Source organism: Asterias rubens, chromosome 6, assembly GCF_902459465.1.
Source record: "Asterias rubens chromosome 6, eAstRub1.3, whole genome shotgun sequence".
Classification (NCBI taxonomy): Eukaryota; Metazoa; Echinodermata; class Asteroidea; order Forcipulatida; family Asteriidae; genus Asterias; species Asterias rubens.
Window position 1 is genome coordinate 20,044,465 of NC_047067.1, and position 20,763 is coordinate 20,065,227.

The 20,763-nt window shown below is 37.6% G+C and overlaps 1 protein-coding gene across 3 annotated transcripts; it reads right to left on the reverse strand.

The window, feature by feature from the left end:
- Nucleotides 1-310: 310 nt before the first annotated feature.
- Nucleotides 311-20,545, reverse strand: LOC117291190 (mitochondrial glutamate carrier 1-like). 3 transcript variants are annotated; one of them, XM_033772778.1, is made up of 10 exons: nucleotides 20,380-20,545; nucleotides 17,871-18,045; nucleotides 16,746-16,805; nucleotides 12,737-12,868; nucleotides 11,203-11,258; nucleotides 8,183-8,273; nucleotides 2,825-2,943; nucleotides 1,896-2,143; nucleotides 1,403-1,502; nucleotides 311-742 (listed from the first exon to the last, which is right to left on the reverse strand). In XM_033772778.1, exons 2-10 carry the CDS (start codon nucleotides 17,882-17,884, stop codon nucleotides 516-518), a joined length of 1,047 nt encoding a protein of 348 aa, XP_033628669.1. In that variant the 5' UTR covers nucleotides 17,885-18,045; nucleotides 20,380-20,545; the 3' UTR covers nucleotides 311-515. The 3 variants fall into 3 exon arrangements, with proteins under 3 accessions (XP_033628669.1, XP_033628670.1, XP_033628671.1); XM_033772779.1 differs by lacking the exon at nucleotides 20,380-20,545 and adding an exon at nucleotides 19,856-19,984; XM_033772780.1 differs by lacking the exon at nucleotides 16,746-16,805.
- Nucleotides 20,546-20,763: the final 218 nt, after the last annotated feature.

Sequence of the window (20,763 nt, forward strand, 5' to 3'; positions counted from 1 at the left end):
GAAAACAAAATCAACATTTTTTAACAAGATGTTTTGAGAAGATAAATCATAAAGGAACTAAAGATCATTTGAGTTTGGGAGGATAATAAAGATTGGCTCGCTAATTATCCAGAAAATGTTTTGGATAGTTAGGGCTTTGTTTAGATGTTTAGAAAGTAATGATGAAGTTTGAACGTCAGTTTCAACAAAACAAACAAATTTTTTATCCGTAAACTTTGATGACAACTCCAATGAAAATTTCCTAGGTTTACAAGTTATTGCTTAAAACCATTACCGTCATCCTTCCCATACTCCAATTATTAAGTTATTTTTAGAGCACCTACAATAAATATTTTCCGACCAAACTTGAAAATATCATCATGCAAACAAAAATAAAACGTAACCATGGCAAGAACCGTAATTCCCTAAATCCCTTCTCCATTGTACCCTTAAAAGAATTCTATCTTCAAGTGGGGCATCTTAATATTTCAAATAAATAGGGAAGATTTGTTTATTAATTATTAGAATAAACCACCTCATAACCACTGCTTCGGTATTCCGAGTAAGAATTCGCCGACGCCATAGTAGTAGACGGCCTGGGCGATGCCAAAGAGAGGCGAGATGACCAGAAGGCGACAAGACGCCCCCTTGAAGAACGCAGAGGGGCCCTCTTGTTTCCAGATCTTGGTTGCACAATCACGGATCCCGTCATAGGTTTGCTCGCCCGGGGCATGTTGTAACAGCTGCAGTCGGGTTTTGATTACTGGCGAGGTTGACAGAAACAAAGGGTATTAATGAAATGACCTTGTTTGACTTATTGGTGCCTTGGGCACTTTGGTTCATTAATCCTGATCTTTGGATCCTGAAGATTATAATCAATGGTGGGACTTGAACCCATGACCTCTCATATGGTCACTTGTAGTGCATTATAAAGCCATGTGCCTGTGTTACATGGCACACTGGTTGAACAAAATGGAGTCACGTGAAATAAGCTCAGTTTTCAAACCTGTAGGAGCCATAAATGTAGCTTATTTGATGAAATTCAACCAGTATGAGTGACTTAAGCCTTAAGTAGGGTCCCATTCATGCAACCAACAATCTGTGAAATTGTATTCGTAAAGTTAATTAGCTCGTGTAGCTGAAATATTTGTCAAAATTTTGTGTTGCGCGAGACAGTTTGTGATAACTATGCGATGACATACAGCAACCAGCTTCAATTGCCTGTTACATATTGTGTTTTTTAGAATTTGGTAGCCAATCAAGTACCTAGCTTCAGGACCACTAGCTTAGGTTCTTGGATATTTTGCAATGAAATGGTCTATTGGTCTTGCACTCTTGGTAACACGAAAATGCCTGCTTAGTTTAAACCCAAAACGACAACAGAAATATAGTATAATGATAATCTACAGATGAATTCACTCACCATCAACTGGGTTAACAGACAGAGATGCCACTGTTGCTGCAAGGCATCCACACATGAAGGAATGTTTAAAACTGGCACGACCATTCTCGCGCTTCACACCCTGTTGGCCAAAAACAAATCAGATCCAGTTATTTTCAGGTATTTATCTATGTGTTAATTTCTCATTTAACGTGGTTGACTTTTTGAAGAGTTGGTTTGGTGTATTGGCCTTACCTGCCACCCTCTAATCCCACCTGGGGCACTATGTGGATTAAGTTATCAGTCCCTATCTGACTGCGTGGGTTTTCCCTGGAAATAATTCTCAGGGGTTTTCCTCCCACATCTAAAACTGACACTTCCTTCCTCGTCTTCTCTCTACTGGGTTCTTGGCTAGTACAGTGATTAAGTTTCTAAGAGTCCCTAGCTCCACAACCAGAATCAATTAATGAAAATTGAAAAAAAAATGAACATGCCCCATATTAAAAGCAAGTACCAAGGAAACCCAAGTACTTACCATTGCATTGAGATGTGCAAACAGTGGAAAGTATACCATGGAAAAAGGTACATCTCTCATTAGAGTCGCCCCTAGTCCCCTGTAGAGTCCAAATATGCCTTCTGTTTGGAGAAGATTGCGTGCGAGGGTCCACGCAGAGGGCGACACATCGGCTAGATTGGCGGAATACGCTCTGGTGAGGGAGGGGTTTATTTTTGAGGCGAGGTCGGGGACTGCTACGGCAGGAACCTTTTTCTTTTGAACTGAAACTTTAAAAGAAAATATTAATTAGATATTTAAACAAATTAAAAAGATTACGGTGGTTTGAGCAATGTATACTGTTTTATGCAGGTACATTTCAAGGATATTTTACAGGATTGGTAGAGATAATAAAATAGTCATAGACAGGGTTGATGGTTTGTGCAATCAACCAAATACATGATAAAATAAACTTGGGAAAATTTGGTTGTGCTCCATTCCAATGCAAGTCAGGAGCATGCAAACACATTATCCTTAAATTAGGTTGCAACAACCAAAATCAGCTGTTGTGGTTTGGTTTTAACTTTTCAGATGCAGTGTGCAAGAGTATGACTTCATATCAGAGGGAAATATTTCACAGGAAAAAAATGGTTCTAGTATGAACTTCATAATCAGTAAGCTTTCAGACAAAAATTAAACACAGGTAATTTTTTTTGTTACTCTGTGTAACACCTTTAAACTAAAAACAAATTAAATTTTGATATTTTGCAATTGAGAACATTTCATAATGCTCTCAAATTTGTCCGAAGTATGATTATCAACAAAAATCTAAGAAGATCTCCACAAATCTCTCCTTATCGCTTCAACTTCCCAATCTGTCACTTCACATTTGTACACAGTGCCGTCGTTGTCAGTTTCCTCAAGCCTCGCAATTAAACTTTCACCGCCCACTCCGCCGTTTAAACACTTACTTCTCCTCCCCGCGTCCTGTAGTTGAATTTTCAGCATTTCCATAGGGGTGGTGATGATAACCTGGCACAGCCCAGCGCCGCCACCTGCAAGCATTTCTCTGTGCAAGCCCAGATGTGCCCTGCAGTTTTGAAGAGGGGAGAAAACCGGAAGTAGAAGGGGTGATTTAGACTGGCAAAACTGTGAAAGCCCATCAGATATTTAGACATATTTAGAAAGAAGAAAAACTCAGGCATATTTATAACGCTGTCATTTCTGGGGCCACAGGAGGTTCCAACTGAAAATGAAATTTGGAGTATAAAATGTACTACTGGTACGGAGGTAAACAAAAAAAGGTTCTGGAAATCTTTGCTTGAAAATGTTTTTGTTTTTTTAAGACAGTGCTTCCCTGGACTACTCCTGGTTATTTTAGATGGTTTTTTGTGTCCAAAGATTTCAAATAAATAAATAAAATATTGAGACTTCCCATCAGAAATGTTAGTGATTTCAGTATCAGGAAAAATGTAGAAAATGGCTGGAAGACTTGTGGCACAAATATCATGAACACCAATGTTCTTTTAAAACAGAACCAAAATTGTTTATATTTACAGGAAATATATTTGGTCCTGGGGGGGGGGGGAAGTTAGACTTTTTGTTTAAGCACCTGATAACAGTATCAGTAGGCATTTTTATTCAGTGAGCCTTTATTTAATATATTTTAGCTTTCGTTTCTATTGGTAATCGCATTGAGGAATCTGTGATCCATAATGCGCCATATAAATGTATTTTATTATTATTATTTTATTAATTACAATTTTAAAACTGCAAGCAAAAAAAAATTAAAAGTGCATTTTTTAATTTGTAATAAAATGTGCGGGCAATATGACGTTGCACTTGCAATACACTGTTTGAAGAATGAACTGCCTCGGAGCGGAAATGCCAGCCGCGTTAAATATTGACTAGTCGGTAAACATGGCCCTGCTTAATCTGATCAAACCGACATTACTGGGCCATCAAGCGTTACACTGGTAACCGGTAAACAACGCACGATGATATTCTCGCAATTTGGCATAATGCCCAGTTAAATGCCCCACAACGAGGAATTCCATTTGGGGGCGATTGGAAATCTTAAACTGCCTTTGATCTGCTAATGCTCACTGGGGAAAATGAAAGGTGTTTTTAGTTAGATTATGGACGGGGGATGTGGGTGGGCTGGTGGTAATCATTAAGCATGATTGGAAAATTTAATGAGATTTAGAGCAGAAATTTATTATGTAGAAACAGTCTGTAAGAAAACTGTAAAAATGCTAGGTTAAATATTTAGCAGATTTGACACTTAAATTTAAACTTACACTTCAAATACCAGTAGATAATTATGTAAAGTCAAGAAAGGTATAGGTGTCATTTTAAGTATTTCATGAAAACTCTGACAATGATAAAAAGATTTCAGGTATTGTCACTGTCAGAATTAAAGTGAAATCACAACAATATTTTCAAGTTCATTGGACACGCTAACAATTTCATAATTAATTAATTTTTTTAATTGGGGTGTGCAACTATATAAGAATTTTTTTTTTTTAAACGATAATTACTCCAAAATTCTGAAAAGGTTATATCATAATATTTTTTTGCAGAAAATTTGTTTTAGATTTTTAGTTTTTACTCCGAAATTATTTATTCTGCATTTAGAAAAGAGTAATTTTAAAAGGTTGTAATACAGAGTGGATATAAATATTTTTATGTTTACTGTTTGATATAAAACGGAACAAATGAACATCCGTCAACCATTTTATGTATTACAAGAAGATTTGTTCCTTTAAAACATCCATTTTCTGTGCAAACCACACAAGTCCACGAGTCCTGATCGCAAAAAAAGGCATTCGCTAAATCCAACCATTTAATTAATTAGTGTAACTCACAAGGGACAAAAATGACCTTTCATTGAAATCACCCGCTTCCATTTTTGGATGTATCGTTGTTGACATTGATAACAACATCCCCCACTCATCTTGGTATAAATGCGTACAATTCTTCTATATTGTAGTTTTGTCCCTCTGCGTGTTTCGACTCAAGGCCTTTGCTTGTCCAATCCCTCGGGTACAGTAATAACAAGCACCCACCAGCCACCCCCCCCCCTGTTTGCCGTCATGTAAATATCATCCTGTTCTATTATCTTAACATCACAGTGACGTTTCTATAAATACCATCGACATTTCAGTTCAATTCTCACAGCGAATAAAGTCTGTTTTATATCATCTACACAGAATCTTAAAGCAGGGCTCAAATTGTACACCGGACCTCCGGCCTGACGCCAGTGATTTCAGTGTCGGGCCACTACACTCACGACAGGACAAGTTCAGTGGTCTTGAGTTTTTTTTTTCTTCAACTCAGCATCTTTGTATCAAGAGAATGATGTTCAAATGTTGAGTTGAGTCTCACAAATATCTTTCAATCCTGCTGAGTATCACCCCAAAAAAGAGAAAAGATAAATAGCCTCTTTGTGTTTGTGCAAATAGAACAGTTAAGATGATAAATAGTGTTCTCAGTTTGAATCTAGTGTCAATCTCATTTTGATTATGTTCTTGCAAGTAAAACCCCAATCCAGTTAAGATTCTCAGCTACATTGTGTACATGTACAGGTCCTGTGGTCTTGTGGAGTTTGCCCCCAAATTTGTGCCCTGCTTAATTAAAGCCCAGAGTCAAACCTACTAGTCAAATTTCTTGGTGTAAGTTGCGTCTTCAAAAAGTACTCTTCAGTGAGGTTTCTCAGAAGACCGGAGAATGCCCTCCGATGGTCTCTTTCGGATAAACTGCCAATTGGCACACTCCGAGTTATTTAAAGTGGATAAAAAACAGATCGCTTTGAAAAATGGACCGCTTGTACGGCTTTACTTGCAACCAAACAATTTATTTCTTAATGACATTCTTATCTCAGCATTGCATTTGCCCGAAGCAACGTCATCTCGATGATAACACAAAATATTCATAAACAAGATTAAAATTCCAAATGGCAGAGGAACTCATCTCAAATAATTTTCATGGCAACCACCCCTGAATGTTTGAACTGATAATACAACTCACACATTTACGGCTAGACAACCTACATCTGATAACGGTACTTGACTTTCATTGTTGGATGCAGGAAGCTTGTGTGGTCACTCAATCTTATTATTGGATTGCATTATTGACGTGATTACAGAATTACTGGAGCAAGATGATGGGAGAATTTAAAAACAGCTGAGGACTTTTGATCCCTTTTTCTTTTTCTTCCTTTTTTCTTCTCTTCTAAACATGGCTAGATAGTTCAGTTGGTAGAGTACAGGCATGTAAATCTGGAGGTGGGATGTTCAAATCCCACTCGAGACAATTTGTCCTTGCTCACCTAAATTTGATGTATGAGTACCAGTCAGTGTCCCTTGTGATTTATTACTTTTTAGGTAGTTGAACTACTTTGATTCAGTGGTTTCTTTCCCTGCCTCTTCACCTCTATGGATGCTGGTTCGAATGCCAACTCGGACCAGAGCCTTGCATGAGGATTGGGTTTTCAGTCCCTACCTAATTGTGCATGGTTTCCCCATTGGGGTTTTCCTCCCACCTCTAAAACTGAAAATTTCTTCTTGTTACTTATTCATCCTGTTATTGGCGCTAATTGTGCTGTTGGATGTGTAATCAGGCTTGAGGAAGACTCAGCAAGGGTCGAAACATCAGGCAATTAACTATTTTTTTTTTCATTTATAATATATTTCCTTTTGGTTGGTGAGCAAAAGGCAATTAGCTAATTCGATTTAAATCTCAAATAAATAAATAAAAAAATAACAGCACAGGAAACATTTACCTCTACAGCGGTCCTAACATTTACCTTCAGAAAAATCAGGCGACAAAGCTTTTGTCAATTTCTTAGAGTGTATGTCCCGTAGCATCCCATTAACAATCTGTAAATCTCTTGGCAGACTCAAGGCAGAGTGAAATATTGAACCTTATCTAGCAAGCAAGGACATTCTTAACGTTGAGTATTCAATTTCTTCTTGTGACGTGATACTCTAAAACAATCTTACTGCATTATGCCTAGCATCCTCATCTTTCAAACTTGTCAGAAGAAACACTACATGAGACATTAACCAGTTCCCGAGCGAGTAAGGTCTTATACCCCACAGTTTACGCACCTTTGGTTTTTGGAACTATTGGATTGTTTTAATCCTATATAAACGTAGTGTACACAATAAAACTAACATCTGAAAATTTAATCTCAAAGATCGTAACGTTTTTGAGATACAGTCAAAAGTCTAGAGCGGTTGTGTCCATGGATGCAGGAAGAACACTAGTAGCAATACACTAATGAGAAGCACTACTGACTGTTACACTTTTCAGATTCAAAGTTTCGGGCATAAAACTGACATCTTTTTACATTTGAAGTGAAATGTTTCCCAGAATGCTTTATACAATCGAAAGCTGCTGTAGGCTTCTAACCAAAAGTTTCTATTGCCATTGATTTTAAGAGAGATTACCAAATGTACACCTTCCCTTTAAACAGTCCCTAAGTAAGGTCTTAATATGTATACACACTCTCAAGTTTCATATTGTGACGTCATCTTCCTTAGCGGATAAGAGAATCATGACGGCACAAGACACTGACTAGTAACACAATCTCAGATTACATCAATGAATTGAACATCATGAAATCCTCCTCATACGTGTACATGTACCAGCTTTACTCGATACTCTGTGTGGGGGCACATGTGCTGATTTTGCATGTGATCGTGACACGGAATGAGTATTTATTTCCCTTCATCTTCTCCATGAGCAATTTTCATTTTTATTGCCAATACTTTTAAGAGTGATTCCCAAACGTAATGGTTACCAGTCCCTGAGTAAGGTCTTAACATACACACTCTTAGGTGATCACACCGTGACGTCATTCTCTTGGCATCTCTTACTCTACATACATGTAAGAGGAAAGTGACGGCACGAGACACTGACCGACGCATTCTCCGATTACATCAATGAATTGAACATCACAAAATCCCACTCATACCAGCTTTACTCAATACTCTGCATGGGGGCATGCTGATATCCAACATGTGACCGTGATACAGAATGAATGAATATTTGTTTTCCTTCATCTTCCTTTCATAATTATTTCCTTCTCCGAGAGTAGTTTCGTTTTTATTATGATAAATTTCACTCTCGAATACATTTAACTACATACATACCCTTTGTTTCTATGAAACACTTATCTCTTCAAATACCACAAATAATCAAGATGAGTGAAAACAAAAAATGTTTTTCAAGTTTATCCTTAAATATAATTATGATATTTCATGTAAACAAGCATGACTTTGCAGAGTGAAGTTAATTTATAGGGCAGAGGGATCTCTACTTACCCATCTTTCCGTAAGTGATAGCGGAAGAAGTCGTTGCCGACAAGTTTAATGGCTTTCTCTGGAGAGATCAACGTGACATTCACACCAAAACCTGCCGGGCGAAGAGACACAAAAGAGAAGAAAAAGATTTAAAGGGATGGTATACCTTTTGTAATTACTCCAAAAAATTAATGACCATAAAAACGGTTTACTTGGTAATACGAAGCACTGTAGCTTTTGATAATGTATAACATTTCAAGCAACAATTTCCTTTCTAAGGAGTAGGGTTTAAGAGGATTCAAAAACATTTCAATATGAGAAATGTTCTGTATGAAATGGTTGTCAGATTGTGTTTTCCTATTACAGATTTTTGTTCCTGTGTACATCGTTTATTTCAGTGGACAAAATTGACTGTTTGTACTAGGCGTATAGCAACAATTCCCCAAGTGCATTCTCCATAAATATTAAAAGAACACTTCTGATTTCATTTTTTTGGGGTCTGATGATCATGTATAAATCTGACATTTAAGTTTTATAATAACAATCTTCAGAACATGTCAATTTGCATCAGTGATAAAGAACATTACTTGTGTTTTACGCACACACTGATGTGTGTTAAACACGGATGTGTGTTAAACACTGCATACTTGGTACTCTCCCCGAGTCCTGCATTGAGGGGTATAATCAGAGTAAGAGTAAAACAAAAATAATAATAATGAAACCTGTCCTTTCATCATCTTGTTCAAATTCAACACAATATTGTGGAGTGAATAATGCTGACATTTTCTTCTCTTAAAGTAAAAATCAATCAAAAATTCACAAACAAACAAAACAAATAAATAAAGATGTTGTACATGTAATTTAAAACTTGTTTTCGCTCAAACCCTATAGTAATTTTATAGCCTCTTGTTAGGGTATTTCTTTAGAAATTCAAATTGAGGGGAAAAGAGTACAATTCAATCTCCTCTTCTTATTGACAACAGCACTGGTCTTAATTGCTTTTCAATCAAAAAAGGTAGATGAGAACAATTTACACTACTGACTCGCCTGCCGTCTTAAACCGGAGACGGACTTTATTAATAGGTGACGTGAATTTTAATGTCTTGAATTCCTATTTATACTACGGATTCATTATCTCGCCTCTAAGAAGGCATAATTAATTAATTGTATTCATCTAGCTAAGGTACCTTGAGGCCCCGTGTACGCAATTAAGACCACTTCTGAAAAATGACGTAAGCACTGATGGGTACGTCACGCAGTGCCCTTGTAGAGTATGTGCCCACACGGATTGGATCAATAAGTACATCTACGCTAGATTTGGTTACTGTGTATTTATGCAGTTTGACCGTGTACGTGTACACTTTACATCTACCCTTAAAGGCACTGGACACTATTGGTAATTACTCAAAATATTTGTTAGCATTAAAACTAACACGGTAACAAGCAATTGAGAGCTATTGCTAGTATAAAATATTGTGAGAAACGGCTCCCTCTGACATGTCTGAAGTACGTAGTTTTTGAGAAAGAGGTAATTTCTCACTCAATTAAAAGATTTCAGGCCTTTTTTCTTTAATTATTCTCTTGCAACTCCGATGACCAATTGAGTAAATCTTTTTTAGAGATTTGATTTTGTATGCATACATGTATGTTGGGGTGCACCAAGTGAGAATACTAGTCTTTGACAATTATCAAAGGTGCCCAGTGCCTTTAACAAGCAGCCAGACCCTTACACACATGGCTTAGTCAACATTTTTGCCATGTAACAAGACACTCTTGAATCGATCACACAGGGTCTCAAGAAAGTGACTGCATTTCGCGAAATGTTCCGATAATTTACTGATTGAGGCCCTTTTTTTTTGTAAAGTCAGAGCTGCCAACATTTTGATCTTGTAATCAGGGAGATTGTGTACAACAGTCAGAGAGATGTACTATTATTTGGTTAATGAACACCATGTGTTCATGAAATTGCTGTGTAAAATATTATTATTATTATTTTTGAAAACTTGTCTTGCTATATTCTTCTGTCGCGGAGTAGATTTTAACAAATTCGGGAGACTTGTCTAATCAAGATGATATTTATAATTACTTCCAACATGATAGAAAATAAGTTTCCGTAATCAGGGAGATCGTCAAAATTGTTTATCAGAAGATGGAAAGATTGATTAAATTTCAGGGAACTTTCTGTAGAAGCAGCAGGGGGAGAGTTGGCAGAGCTCTGTTGAGTGTGCGCATTTTCTCTCCCATCAATTAGTACAACCATTCCAACAAGAAGAAAGTAATGATTTTTTAAATCCTTTTCTTTAGAAAGCTACAGTCAAAAATCGCCAGGACAAGTACATACCACTTTATTCTTCAGAAAAAATCCCCACTGCGTGCTTCGAAATGTATTTTTGTAAAAGTTGGCAACATTGTTATTGCACAGCGCTAGACTCTCATGGGATTTATTTTCAATCTCGCAGTTCACAATCGCTCGAGTGAGACGTACTCAGAACTTCATCCCCCGCCATTCGAAGAAAACAAAAAAAGTCCGTCGACATCCTCCCCCGAGAGAGATGCGCTAGTGCTGGTGACCTTTAACGGCCACGATAAACACTCTAAGGATGAGCACTGTCTGAATCGCATGCCTTGGGTAACCTATACCATCCCATTACTAGATTATTGTTCAAAGCAAAGTACGGAGAAAACATGCCTAAGGGGGTGGGTGTTTAGAAGGGGGGGGATGGACACGGTCTGCAGTCTAGGTCACCGCCTCTGCTAAATGTTGCTCTTAAAATCAATAATAAAATATTGATTGCGTAATGTGACTCTATTATTACGATGGGCGGGCTAGCTACATGTTTTGCATTCCTGCACAGGGCATGTTCACCTACATTCATCTTTGTTTTTAAACATAAAGTGTACACTTCTGATAAAGGTTTGGGGCAAGTGGGAAGGGTCGGAGGGTGTGGGGGGGGGGGCAAAGTGTTAGGGGATGGGATGGGAGGGGGTAGGGAATCCAGCAGGGAAACAATTCTTTGCCAGGAAACTGAGACCAATCTCACCTTTATATAAACCTCTAATTCCATCTGCTTTTGCTGTCTTTATGAAACAATCAAATCTGGAAACAAAAGTAAAACAAATGTATGATAAGACTTGGACTAAATGGTAAGCTTTGTACATGTATCATGGGGCAGCTACATATCTTTTCAGCAGGAGAAACTACCAGAGAAAGTGGATAGAATTTGAATGATTTGCGCACCCCTCAACAAAGATTGACAAATCAGGGAGACCCCCAACATAGGGCTAGATAAATCAGTTTGTGCAGCACCCCCATGATTCCAATTGTCATTGTTCACATCCTGCTCTGTTCAAACCCGAATCATTTAACCAACACCTACATGTAACACCGCAAACAATATGTTGGTGTCATCAGCATGGTATAGTTTCTATGTATTACACACACCACCCACCAACATACACAGTATTTAATTGAGCATTAATATGCCATCAAGCGCGTCCCCAGGAAATGATTACTTCCGTTAACTTAGATTATCCTGTCCGGACTATAATAACAATAAAGGACGATCTGCTGGCACCCTGCTTAGACGTCTTTAATTCCTGCCGATTTGCAAATCTGCGGGGGAGGTTTGCGCAACGACTGAGCGTCACAGACTTATAAAGTATACGATCACCATGATTAAGTTTGAGTTTCATGGTAACGGACGGACGGAAATGTCGCACAAAAACCTTGGAATTAAACATTTGGCAAGCATCTTTCCGTTTGTGGTCAAAATTTAATTCAGGATTCAATTAATTTAAAACCTGTTTGGGTTTTAAGACATAGCTCTTTCAAGGTCAGACTCGTTATTTTGTATACATCTTTTATGTAATAAAAAACAAATAGAATGATGAAAAAGATGTATTTATCACACTACATTTGACAACAGATTTATTTGATTAACTTACAATGTAAATTGTTTAAGAATGTCGTGCCATTTTTTATCCGCAAGCTTTGCTGCGGTTGCTCCTTATACATTAACCACAAATAGCAACTTCACTTCAGTTGGCCTTGAGCGTCCCAAAACTGATCACGGCAAACAATTCATAAAGTTTGTAAATCCGAAGCCAAAGATTTATGATTTATTATCATTGAATGTCACTCCAAATTGACTGTGAACAAATGGCAATCGGGGAGGTTGCAAGCAAGGAGACAAGCAAATATCGGATGATAAATAATCTCCAAAATAACCGAAAATTTTACTAGAATGTCGCAAGTGGGTGATGTAAGCTGGTATTTATTATTATTCCGAAGAATCTGAACAAGAAATTCGAGAAGCAAAATATTTTGCTGATCTTGGGTTTCACGATACGACTGTAACAAGATATCTGCTGTTTGTTTATCTTAAACCCAAATTTCCCCAACGGTTTCCAAAGAACTCTGAATTGGATAATGAAGCGATTGTAGATTGGGTTCACAAAAAGATGCTAGCGATTGGATGAGGGTGGGGGTAGTGGATAGCAAATACCTAACAGGATATTTGCAGTGTCAGGGCTTTCCTGGCAGCTGGCACGTCACCAATGAATTGATATACTTACAGGTTGTTGTACATCCGCCTACCATCGCTGACTTGTTGGTTCTGAAGTCGTGTTTTCACCAGGTCGATGGGGAAGATGCAGGTGACACCCGCAACTCCGGCCAGAGCACCATTTATACACTTAGCGGGGAGACTGGGTACCATACAAAATAAGGAGAAAAAAAATGGTTAACAAATTGCAGGCATCTTAATAAAAAAAAAGTATTAAACAAACCTGTGGCAGGTCCATGTACCAAAACTGTTGTTATACTTCAGAAAGTATGATACTTTTAATGTTTGGTGGGAACATTCTGGAAAAAAAGCACCAAAACAATTTTCTAAACAGTTCAGCCCTTTTTCGGATCAGTGGACTGCATGCGTATTTGCTTCCATAGTCCAGCTCCTACATGTTCAACCAATTTTGCAACTTCCGTTTTAATTATTTATTTAACACCCAACAACAAACATCAAAACAAAACAAGAAATAATCATTCGCATGAAAACAACAACAAATATTTTCAAACATGAATCCGCAGTGCTGAAAACTAAAAGTTCTAACATGAAGCTTGGGAAAAACAACAAAGAAACAAACCAAGGGGAAAAACTATGAACCGCTAAACCACATCCCTAAGAAATATTCATGCATGACAGAATGTTGGGATTAAAAACATTTTCTAAAACAAATGATCTCAAACATTACCCAATAAAAAGCAGGTGTTTGCCCTTAACATTTCTAGGGTGTGGCCAGCAGGAAACAACAACAAATCATAATTTACCAAAACTAAATAAGATTCAGCACAACTGAAAACCAAGAACATGGAACTTGGGGGGAAAAAAAGGGAAAAACTATGAAATGCTTAAAAGCACCAACTCTGTGAAAAATAATCATGTTTGACAGAAAGGTGGAATTCAAAACATTTTCCAAAACAACTGATTTTAAAAAGTACCCAATACACACCATAGAGTAGGGGTTGTCTTTAAACTGAAGTTAGTTTTGTCAACCCCCCCCCCCCCAAAAAAAAATCTTTATAACATTTCCCGAACCAATGTGATCTTTCTTCTAGAATTACGCCAGAATATAAAATTTTACTGAAGTTTCTGCCTGTATTACCAAGAATTGTTCATAGCTTAAAGGAAATAGTGCAATATTTTCAAACTACTTTGCTTGCCATCAATCTCAGTACGGAACTGTACCGTGAAATGCAATTATGAAAACAGTGTGAAAGATATTCATCATTCCGCAATTACACCGCAACGTCATCAACTCTCTAGCGGTATGTGTGTACACACAGATAAGGTGTCTAATAACAATAATGCCCAAGGCGTGAATTATGATGTGTTTTGACATCTCGACCAAGTGTCTCACAGTAATTAGCACTTCACTATTTTTTATTGTCAACTAAGAGTACTTTTTACTGCTTTTCCTTTTTTATGGTCTTAGGGTTTGACCTGGAAGGATTTTTCTCAACTGTGTGGCATTCTGGACCCCAATTTATTGGATGCTTTATTTATTTGCATTTCTTAGGCCTTATCAAAGTAATAAAAAAAGTCAAGTTCAACCCCAAAACCCCAATCCAAACATGAGAAACCGAGCACCAAGTATGGATTTTATTCCACTTTACAGATGTTCCCCCACCCACACAACCGCCTCTGACAAATTTGTTATCTGATTCACAAATTTTTTGAAAAAAAAGGCCGTTGCCAGATGAGGAAATCAACTACACCCACTTAGAACGCGTCGGCAAATTCGGGCCGCACAATTCACAAGGTCGTCTCTCGCACATTTTGACAGTAACAATCGGTAGCGAAGCGAGCTCTACAACAAATTCAAATGACTCATAATATACACCTACTACTACCGTACTAAGAAACCATTGGCAAATCCGGCCGTACAATTTTCGTTGTTCTCTTGCACATTTTCACAGTATCAATCGGTAACGAAGCGAGCGCTACAACAGATTCAAGGGACTGCAAGCTGCAGGAAGTGGAAAATCAATGTTAAGTGCTCTGATAAGACGGTCCAGTGCCTCAGCTGCCCATTCTTTTGATTAATTGCATTTCAATGGGAGGGGTAAATGCAGAGAAAGCCTTGCTTTACACACCACACTATAACCTTAAAAGTGCTATGCGTGTCGTAACACAATTCAAAACAACTTCAATCCAGCATCAAAACATTTTGTGTTTGTCTTGGTAAAATTGTAATCAACTTTTGGCACAGGCTCTTTGTACAGTTACGGATCAACATTTTGTCCGGCGTGTATTTTCAACGGAATCTTATCAGATTACTCTCAACTGCCATCAACAGAAATTATCAAAAAAAGGTTACAGACTGATAAAATTTGAGAATTAGATCAAATTTGAAAATTTTGACAATTCAAACCACTTTACACAACTCAGAAAAATGATATCGCGCAGAGGCATGGAATTTCTTTTAGAATACCGCCATAAATAACGACATCTAAATCTGTATTTACCAGACAATTTTTACTCCATATAATATCAAAAGACATACTGGTACCCCTAACTCCAACTACCATGAATCGCAACTGTGATGAAATGTGCACAATCATGGTTTGGCTATAAATAGGCCAACTCTTGAAATATTCTCCCCTCTCTCTCCACCACCCATCAATGTCTTAAAGCTGGCTCTTTTCGTTTGCACAGATTGAAGTCCCATCACAAACACAATCCCGTTGAGGCTGAATACTGATAGATTATAAATACTTAATGTTTCTGAGGGAGGGGGGATGCTTGATGACCTAGGCCTATTCTTAAAATGTAATCAGGCTATTTATAAATTGCCAACTAAGAGATCCTTCTCTTGAGCGGTTTATACAAGTAGGCGATGGGTTGTTTTCATTTCGGTAAACCAAACTCTAACTAATTAAAGGCAGTTTCCCTTGTGGTTTATTTCTTGATAATTTAAGGCATGGTAAACTTTTGGCAAAGATCAGTATCCTCACATTTTGTATCCCAACATATGAATAAGATAACAATCCTATGAAAATTTGGGCTCATTTGGTCTTGAATTTGTTATTTTATGCATGTTGAGATACACCAAGTGAGAAGACTGGTCTTTGACAATTACCAATAATGTCCATTGTCTTTAAGTTTCTAAAAATGTTTGGTAATATCAACAGCTCTTCAGTGCTCTTTTCAAATTTGAGGTTTTATGGTCATAATTTTTTAAGAATAATTACCAAAGGTCACCATCCCTTTTTTTCAATGATTTTTGATTGCTATGACAACTGCATCAACAATGGAGGCATGATACTTATTATAATATAACCTACATTTTAATGGCGCAACCAAAATAAACACCCCAAAATAATGCCATCATGTGTTGGTCTGGCCTATTTTTGTTTTCCTTTTATCATTTTTTGTCTTCCCCCATTTAGAAATAAGGTCATGGTCTCAATATTTGTTAATTTAACTTCAAGGCTGCAATTCTGCAAATCAATCTCAAAATCGGGTAATGGATATTGATCTGTGTGGTTTTGCACAAATGAAAAACAAGAACTGGCAAAAACATGGCAATTCGACGATTTGACAACATCATGTTTTTTTTTAATTCAAAATAACTAGGCTACAGCACAGGTTGTCTAAAAATTGATTGGGAAACTTTCTGGGAATCTGTGATGAAAAACCAGTGAACCATTAAAATAGTTCTCAACACTTGGTAACACACAAAATACTGAAACAAAAAAAAATAACACAAACATAGTGCCAGAAACAAAATCGACACAATTGAGTTTTATTTTTAAATTGATGATCCCAACTTTATGACGTTATGGAATAACTATAATCTACATGATTGTCAGTAAGTAACAATGAAGCATGCAATTCTTTTCATAATATTCATAAAAATAAACACCTTGCATGCAAACATGTTAATACCAACAACTGCTAAAGAACTTGAGTAAAAAATTACCTACAATTGGGGGTTACACATGCAATAAAATAATGGGATCACTGCATGTATAAAAAGGCCACCCACTGAACACCAAACGAACAAGTTCTATGGTAGTTACCCAGTGTATCCCTTCTTGGGTTGTTGGTTTGTGACTTCCACATGGGCTTCATTGGAAGCACTGTAAGTACAGGGCATGACATTGTATGCATTTGTATTAGCAGAAATCATTAACTTTCAATACAAACAAACAAACAAACAAACAAACAAACAAACAAACAGACAGACAAACAAACACTTTCCATTACATTCCACATTGGCTTCCTTGGAAGCACTGTAAAGTCCCGGCATGACATTGATATGCAGTCATATTAGCAGAAATCGTTAACTTTCAATACAAACAAACAAAAGAACAAACACACAAACAAACACTTTCCATTCAATTCCTTAAAAGGGCTGTGTCGTCATGATAAAAAAAAATTAAAATGCTCTCACACTAACTGTAACCTCCCTCCTTATCTCTATGGAGAGGGTGCGCGTGTGCAGTAACTGAGTGAGAGTCCATGGAGAGGGGATGTGCGTGCATCCATCACGGTGGTCTAGTGGTTAGACTTCAGTACTTGCACTCAAAAGGTTGTGGGTTCGAATCCTACCAATCAAACCACTGACTTCACAATGACTAGAATATGTATTGTCGTCTAGTACTGAATCGTGTGCAATTCATAACTAAAGACGCTTAACCAATGTATGTATGAGAGAGATTGGCTGTTGCCAGCTTGGTGTTTCCCCTTGTAGGAGTTTGCCGAGTTCCCTTGACGGGAAGATCATCTTATCAAACAAACACACAAACTGGGTGAGAGTATAAATTCCTTGTGCAGCCACAGGCCAGCTTTGATCATGCTGAAACAGCCCCTTTAAAATACACAAACCATGCCCACTTTTTTAAATACAAAAACAGTTCCACAGCATCCACAGTTATTGATCAACAGAAGACCCAATAAGTAGCGTATTAATCATCCATAATGCATAAAAAGTACAGTACACTTTCATAAAAAAAATGTGCCCCAAAATTTTGTGTTGCAAAAAAAACGTCATGGCGTGCACAAAAAAATACTGAAAACCGAGCAAGTAAAACACCCTTTTAAGGTGAAACAAATATTTCCTTTCACTCTTTGACACTGATAATTCTTGTCTTTTATATGTTTAAAAAACGAATAAAATTTAGGGAAATGAATGTAAAACTCACCTAATTTCACCCATTCCAAGGAGAAATCTATCTTTAAGTATTCCGGCGTTGTTTACAGTTCTTCTGATGTGTTTACAAAATCAAGTTGCTCTGGAATTGAGTTCTCTGGAGCAGCCGCGGCTAATCAGGCCTGTACAAACACCGTTTCTCTGGAGCTACCTACGCAACCGATCAACTGGAAGGAAAGAGGTTTGAATACGTGAGATTTGAATACGTGAGATGGTATTTTCCTTCCATACAGTGCTGGCCACTAGTGGTAATTAGTCAAAGTTGTTTGCATATAAACGAGCGAATGGAGAGCTGTTGATAGTATAAAACCTTGTGAGAAACTTAGTTTTTATGAGAAAGAGGTAATTTCTCACTCAATTTATAATAAAAGACTTCAGCTGAAGCCTTTTATTATGCATCTGAAGCAAAAAAAAGTAATGCAACAAGGGTATTATTTTTTTTCACTACTCCCTTACAAATTTGATGACCAATAGAGCCCAAATTTTCACAGGTTTGTTATTTTGTGCATTTGTTGGGACACACCAAGTGAGAATACTTGTCTTTTACAGTTACCAATTGTGTCCACTGTCCAGTGACTTTATTAAGAAAACACATGTGTACCTCTACACGTACTCCACATAAATAAGACACCCCCTCTACGTGTATACCATGACTGTAACCAGACCACTTAAGAATATAGAGCATGACGTTTAAAATGCACTCGTCACAATTTTGCAGCTCTCACCTTGTTCGTGTGCAATTTATGACTAAATGGACTTAAATTTCCCCAACTGTCCTAAATACAGAACACTAGAGTAGATAAATTACCGAGGACGTGTAACCCTGCCTAGAGTAAGCATTCACATATAATACACTCATTAAATTATTCAACAGCGTAATATAGTCGTACGTCAGCTGCCCATATTAATGAATCTCATTTACCTGTCTTCCCTCTAATATTGGTAAATTTATTTTAAATGATTGGTTGGAACTAGGATGCATAAACTTTGGCAGTCAACGTTTGCTTCAATCATCATAAAGGGTTAGGAATGCTTAGGTGAACCATTCCATGGGTGAACTGTAAGGGTAAAAACAAATTATATTCTTTATCCCGATGCTGTTCATGGTTGATAGTATAAAACATTAATGAGAAATGGCTGAAGAAGTGACATAGTTTTTGAGTAAGAGATAATTTCTCATTCAAATATTAAAAAAACTTCAGGCCGCCTGAAGCCTTTTATAAGGAACCTGAAAGCACACAAATTTGAGCAACAACACAATTGGTGTTATTTCTTTCATTATTCTCTTGCAACGTCAACGACCAATTGAGTCCATATTTTCACATTTGTTATTTTATGCATGTTGGGATGTATACACTTTAGTGAGAATAATAACTGGTCTACAACTCCCGAGGGTTTAGTGCCTTTAAGCACATTTTTTGAACCAACTGTAGATTATTGGCTGAATGGTAATACACTGCACTGCCAAGTTGTTCACACTGAATGTTAAAAGCCATGGACCTTTATGAAGGATCCAACCTAATTGACATTCAGTACTCGGTCGCAAACATGAGCATCATATTCATCGAGGATGCTCGGGTTATGATTAGCTCCGGTTATGAATGAATGGATTTAGTTGCGATAGTCATAACCTCCATCCTCCCGACACAGTCGGATGGAGGGTTACGATTATCGCAACTACCTTCCGACAGTGACACACAGGGAAGATGGAGGGTTGCGAGTATTGTGAGAACACGTATCTAAATCTCCCTAACAGTTTACACTATAAAGTAGGGTGTTCAAAAGTAAACGAAAAACTTTGAGAGGTTGAATACAGTGCAAACAGGGGTTAAAAACAAAATCCACTTAGTCAGGGTCCTAACTAACTAAAGACTCCTATTTCATCAGAACAGAATCAGACAGAAAGCACACAAAGTTGCTAAGCACAACAAAATTGTGCTTATTACATTAAAGATAAAAGAAAACCAGCCAAAATACCATTTCCCATGTACGATTTGTGACTGTAGGAGTGTAGTGTATCATCAGGCTCATTTATGCAGAAAACTGTCACTTTGCCCATTCATGTGATCATGTTGCCTGCCTCTGTACATGCAGACGTGTGTGTGTCTGTGCATGGAGGTAGGAATCCTGGGCTGTGTGGCGGAGTAGGAAATTCGGCCCAAATGCAGCAAAGACATTCCAGGAATAACTTACACTCAGAAAATGAATCGGTAGACGGTTATCTAGCCAGATTTGTGACGATATCTTAATCGAAATAACCAGGATTTCACGTGGTTCCAATCGTGGTTATCATGGAGATGCTCCCCGCCACGTTTGATCGTACGGTTTTCGATGACATCCGCAAATTTCGAGCATGCACCGAGTGCATGGGATGGTTGGAATGGCTCAAAAGTCAATAATGAATGCCAAAAATTAGCAAAAGCCGGTCACAAATTTCACACCCATATTCATGTGCTACACATTTTTGTATAATTAAATATTAATGAGAAATACACACTTACCAAATGTTACTCTGAATGTGTAATTTTCCGCTCTGTTTTCTGTTAAAATTTGAGAAAATTCTTCAGCCAGTCACTCCTTTACACTCGTACAACCGTCTTTACATCCGTGTGTGTGTAGTGTGATCGTACGGGACGGGGACGTAGCACGCACATGTAACGTGCTTTTACCGTTTGTTCTATAACAACTGAACTAGCATACTCAATATTTATCTTGTGGTTATGTGGCGACCGCCAAAACACTTCTCATTCATATGTAAATAAGGGGCGGTGCATGTAGACAACAGAATTGATTTTAATTGGACAGTTATAATAATTTACATAAAGAGCAAAGTGCTCGCTTTGTTGATTCGCCGGCGTGATCCGGGAGGCGAGGAATTTTATGAA

Excerpts from the sequence above, each read along its gene's own strand:
- LOC117291190 (XM_033772778.1), bottom strand. Across the intron at positions 2,944-8,182 it reads TATCACTTACGGAAAGATGG|GGCACATCTGGGCTTGCACA; the intron begins GTAAGTAGAGAT and ends TCAAAACTGCAG. Across the intron at positions 743-1,402 it reads GTCTGTTAACCCAGTTGATG|TAATCAAAACCCGACTGCAG; the intron begins GTGAGTGAATTC and ends CAACCTCGCCAG.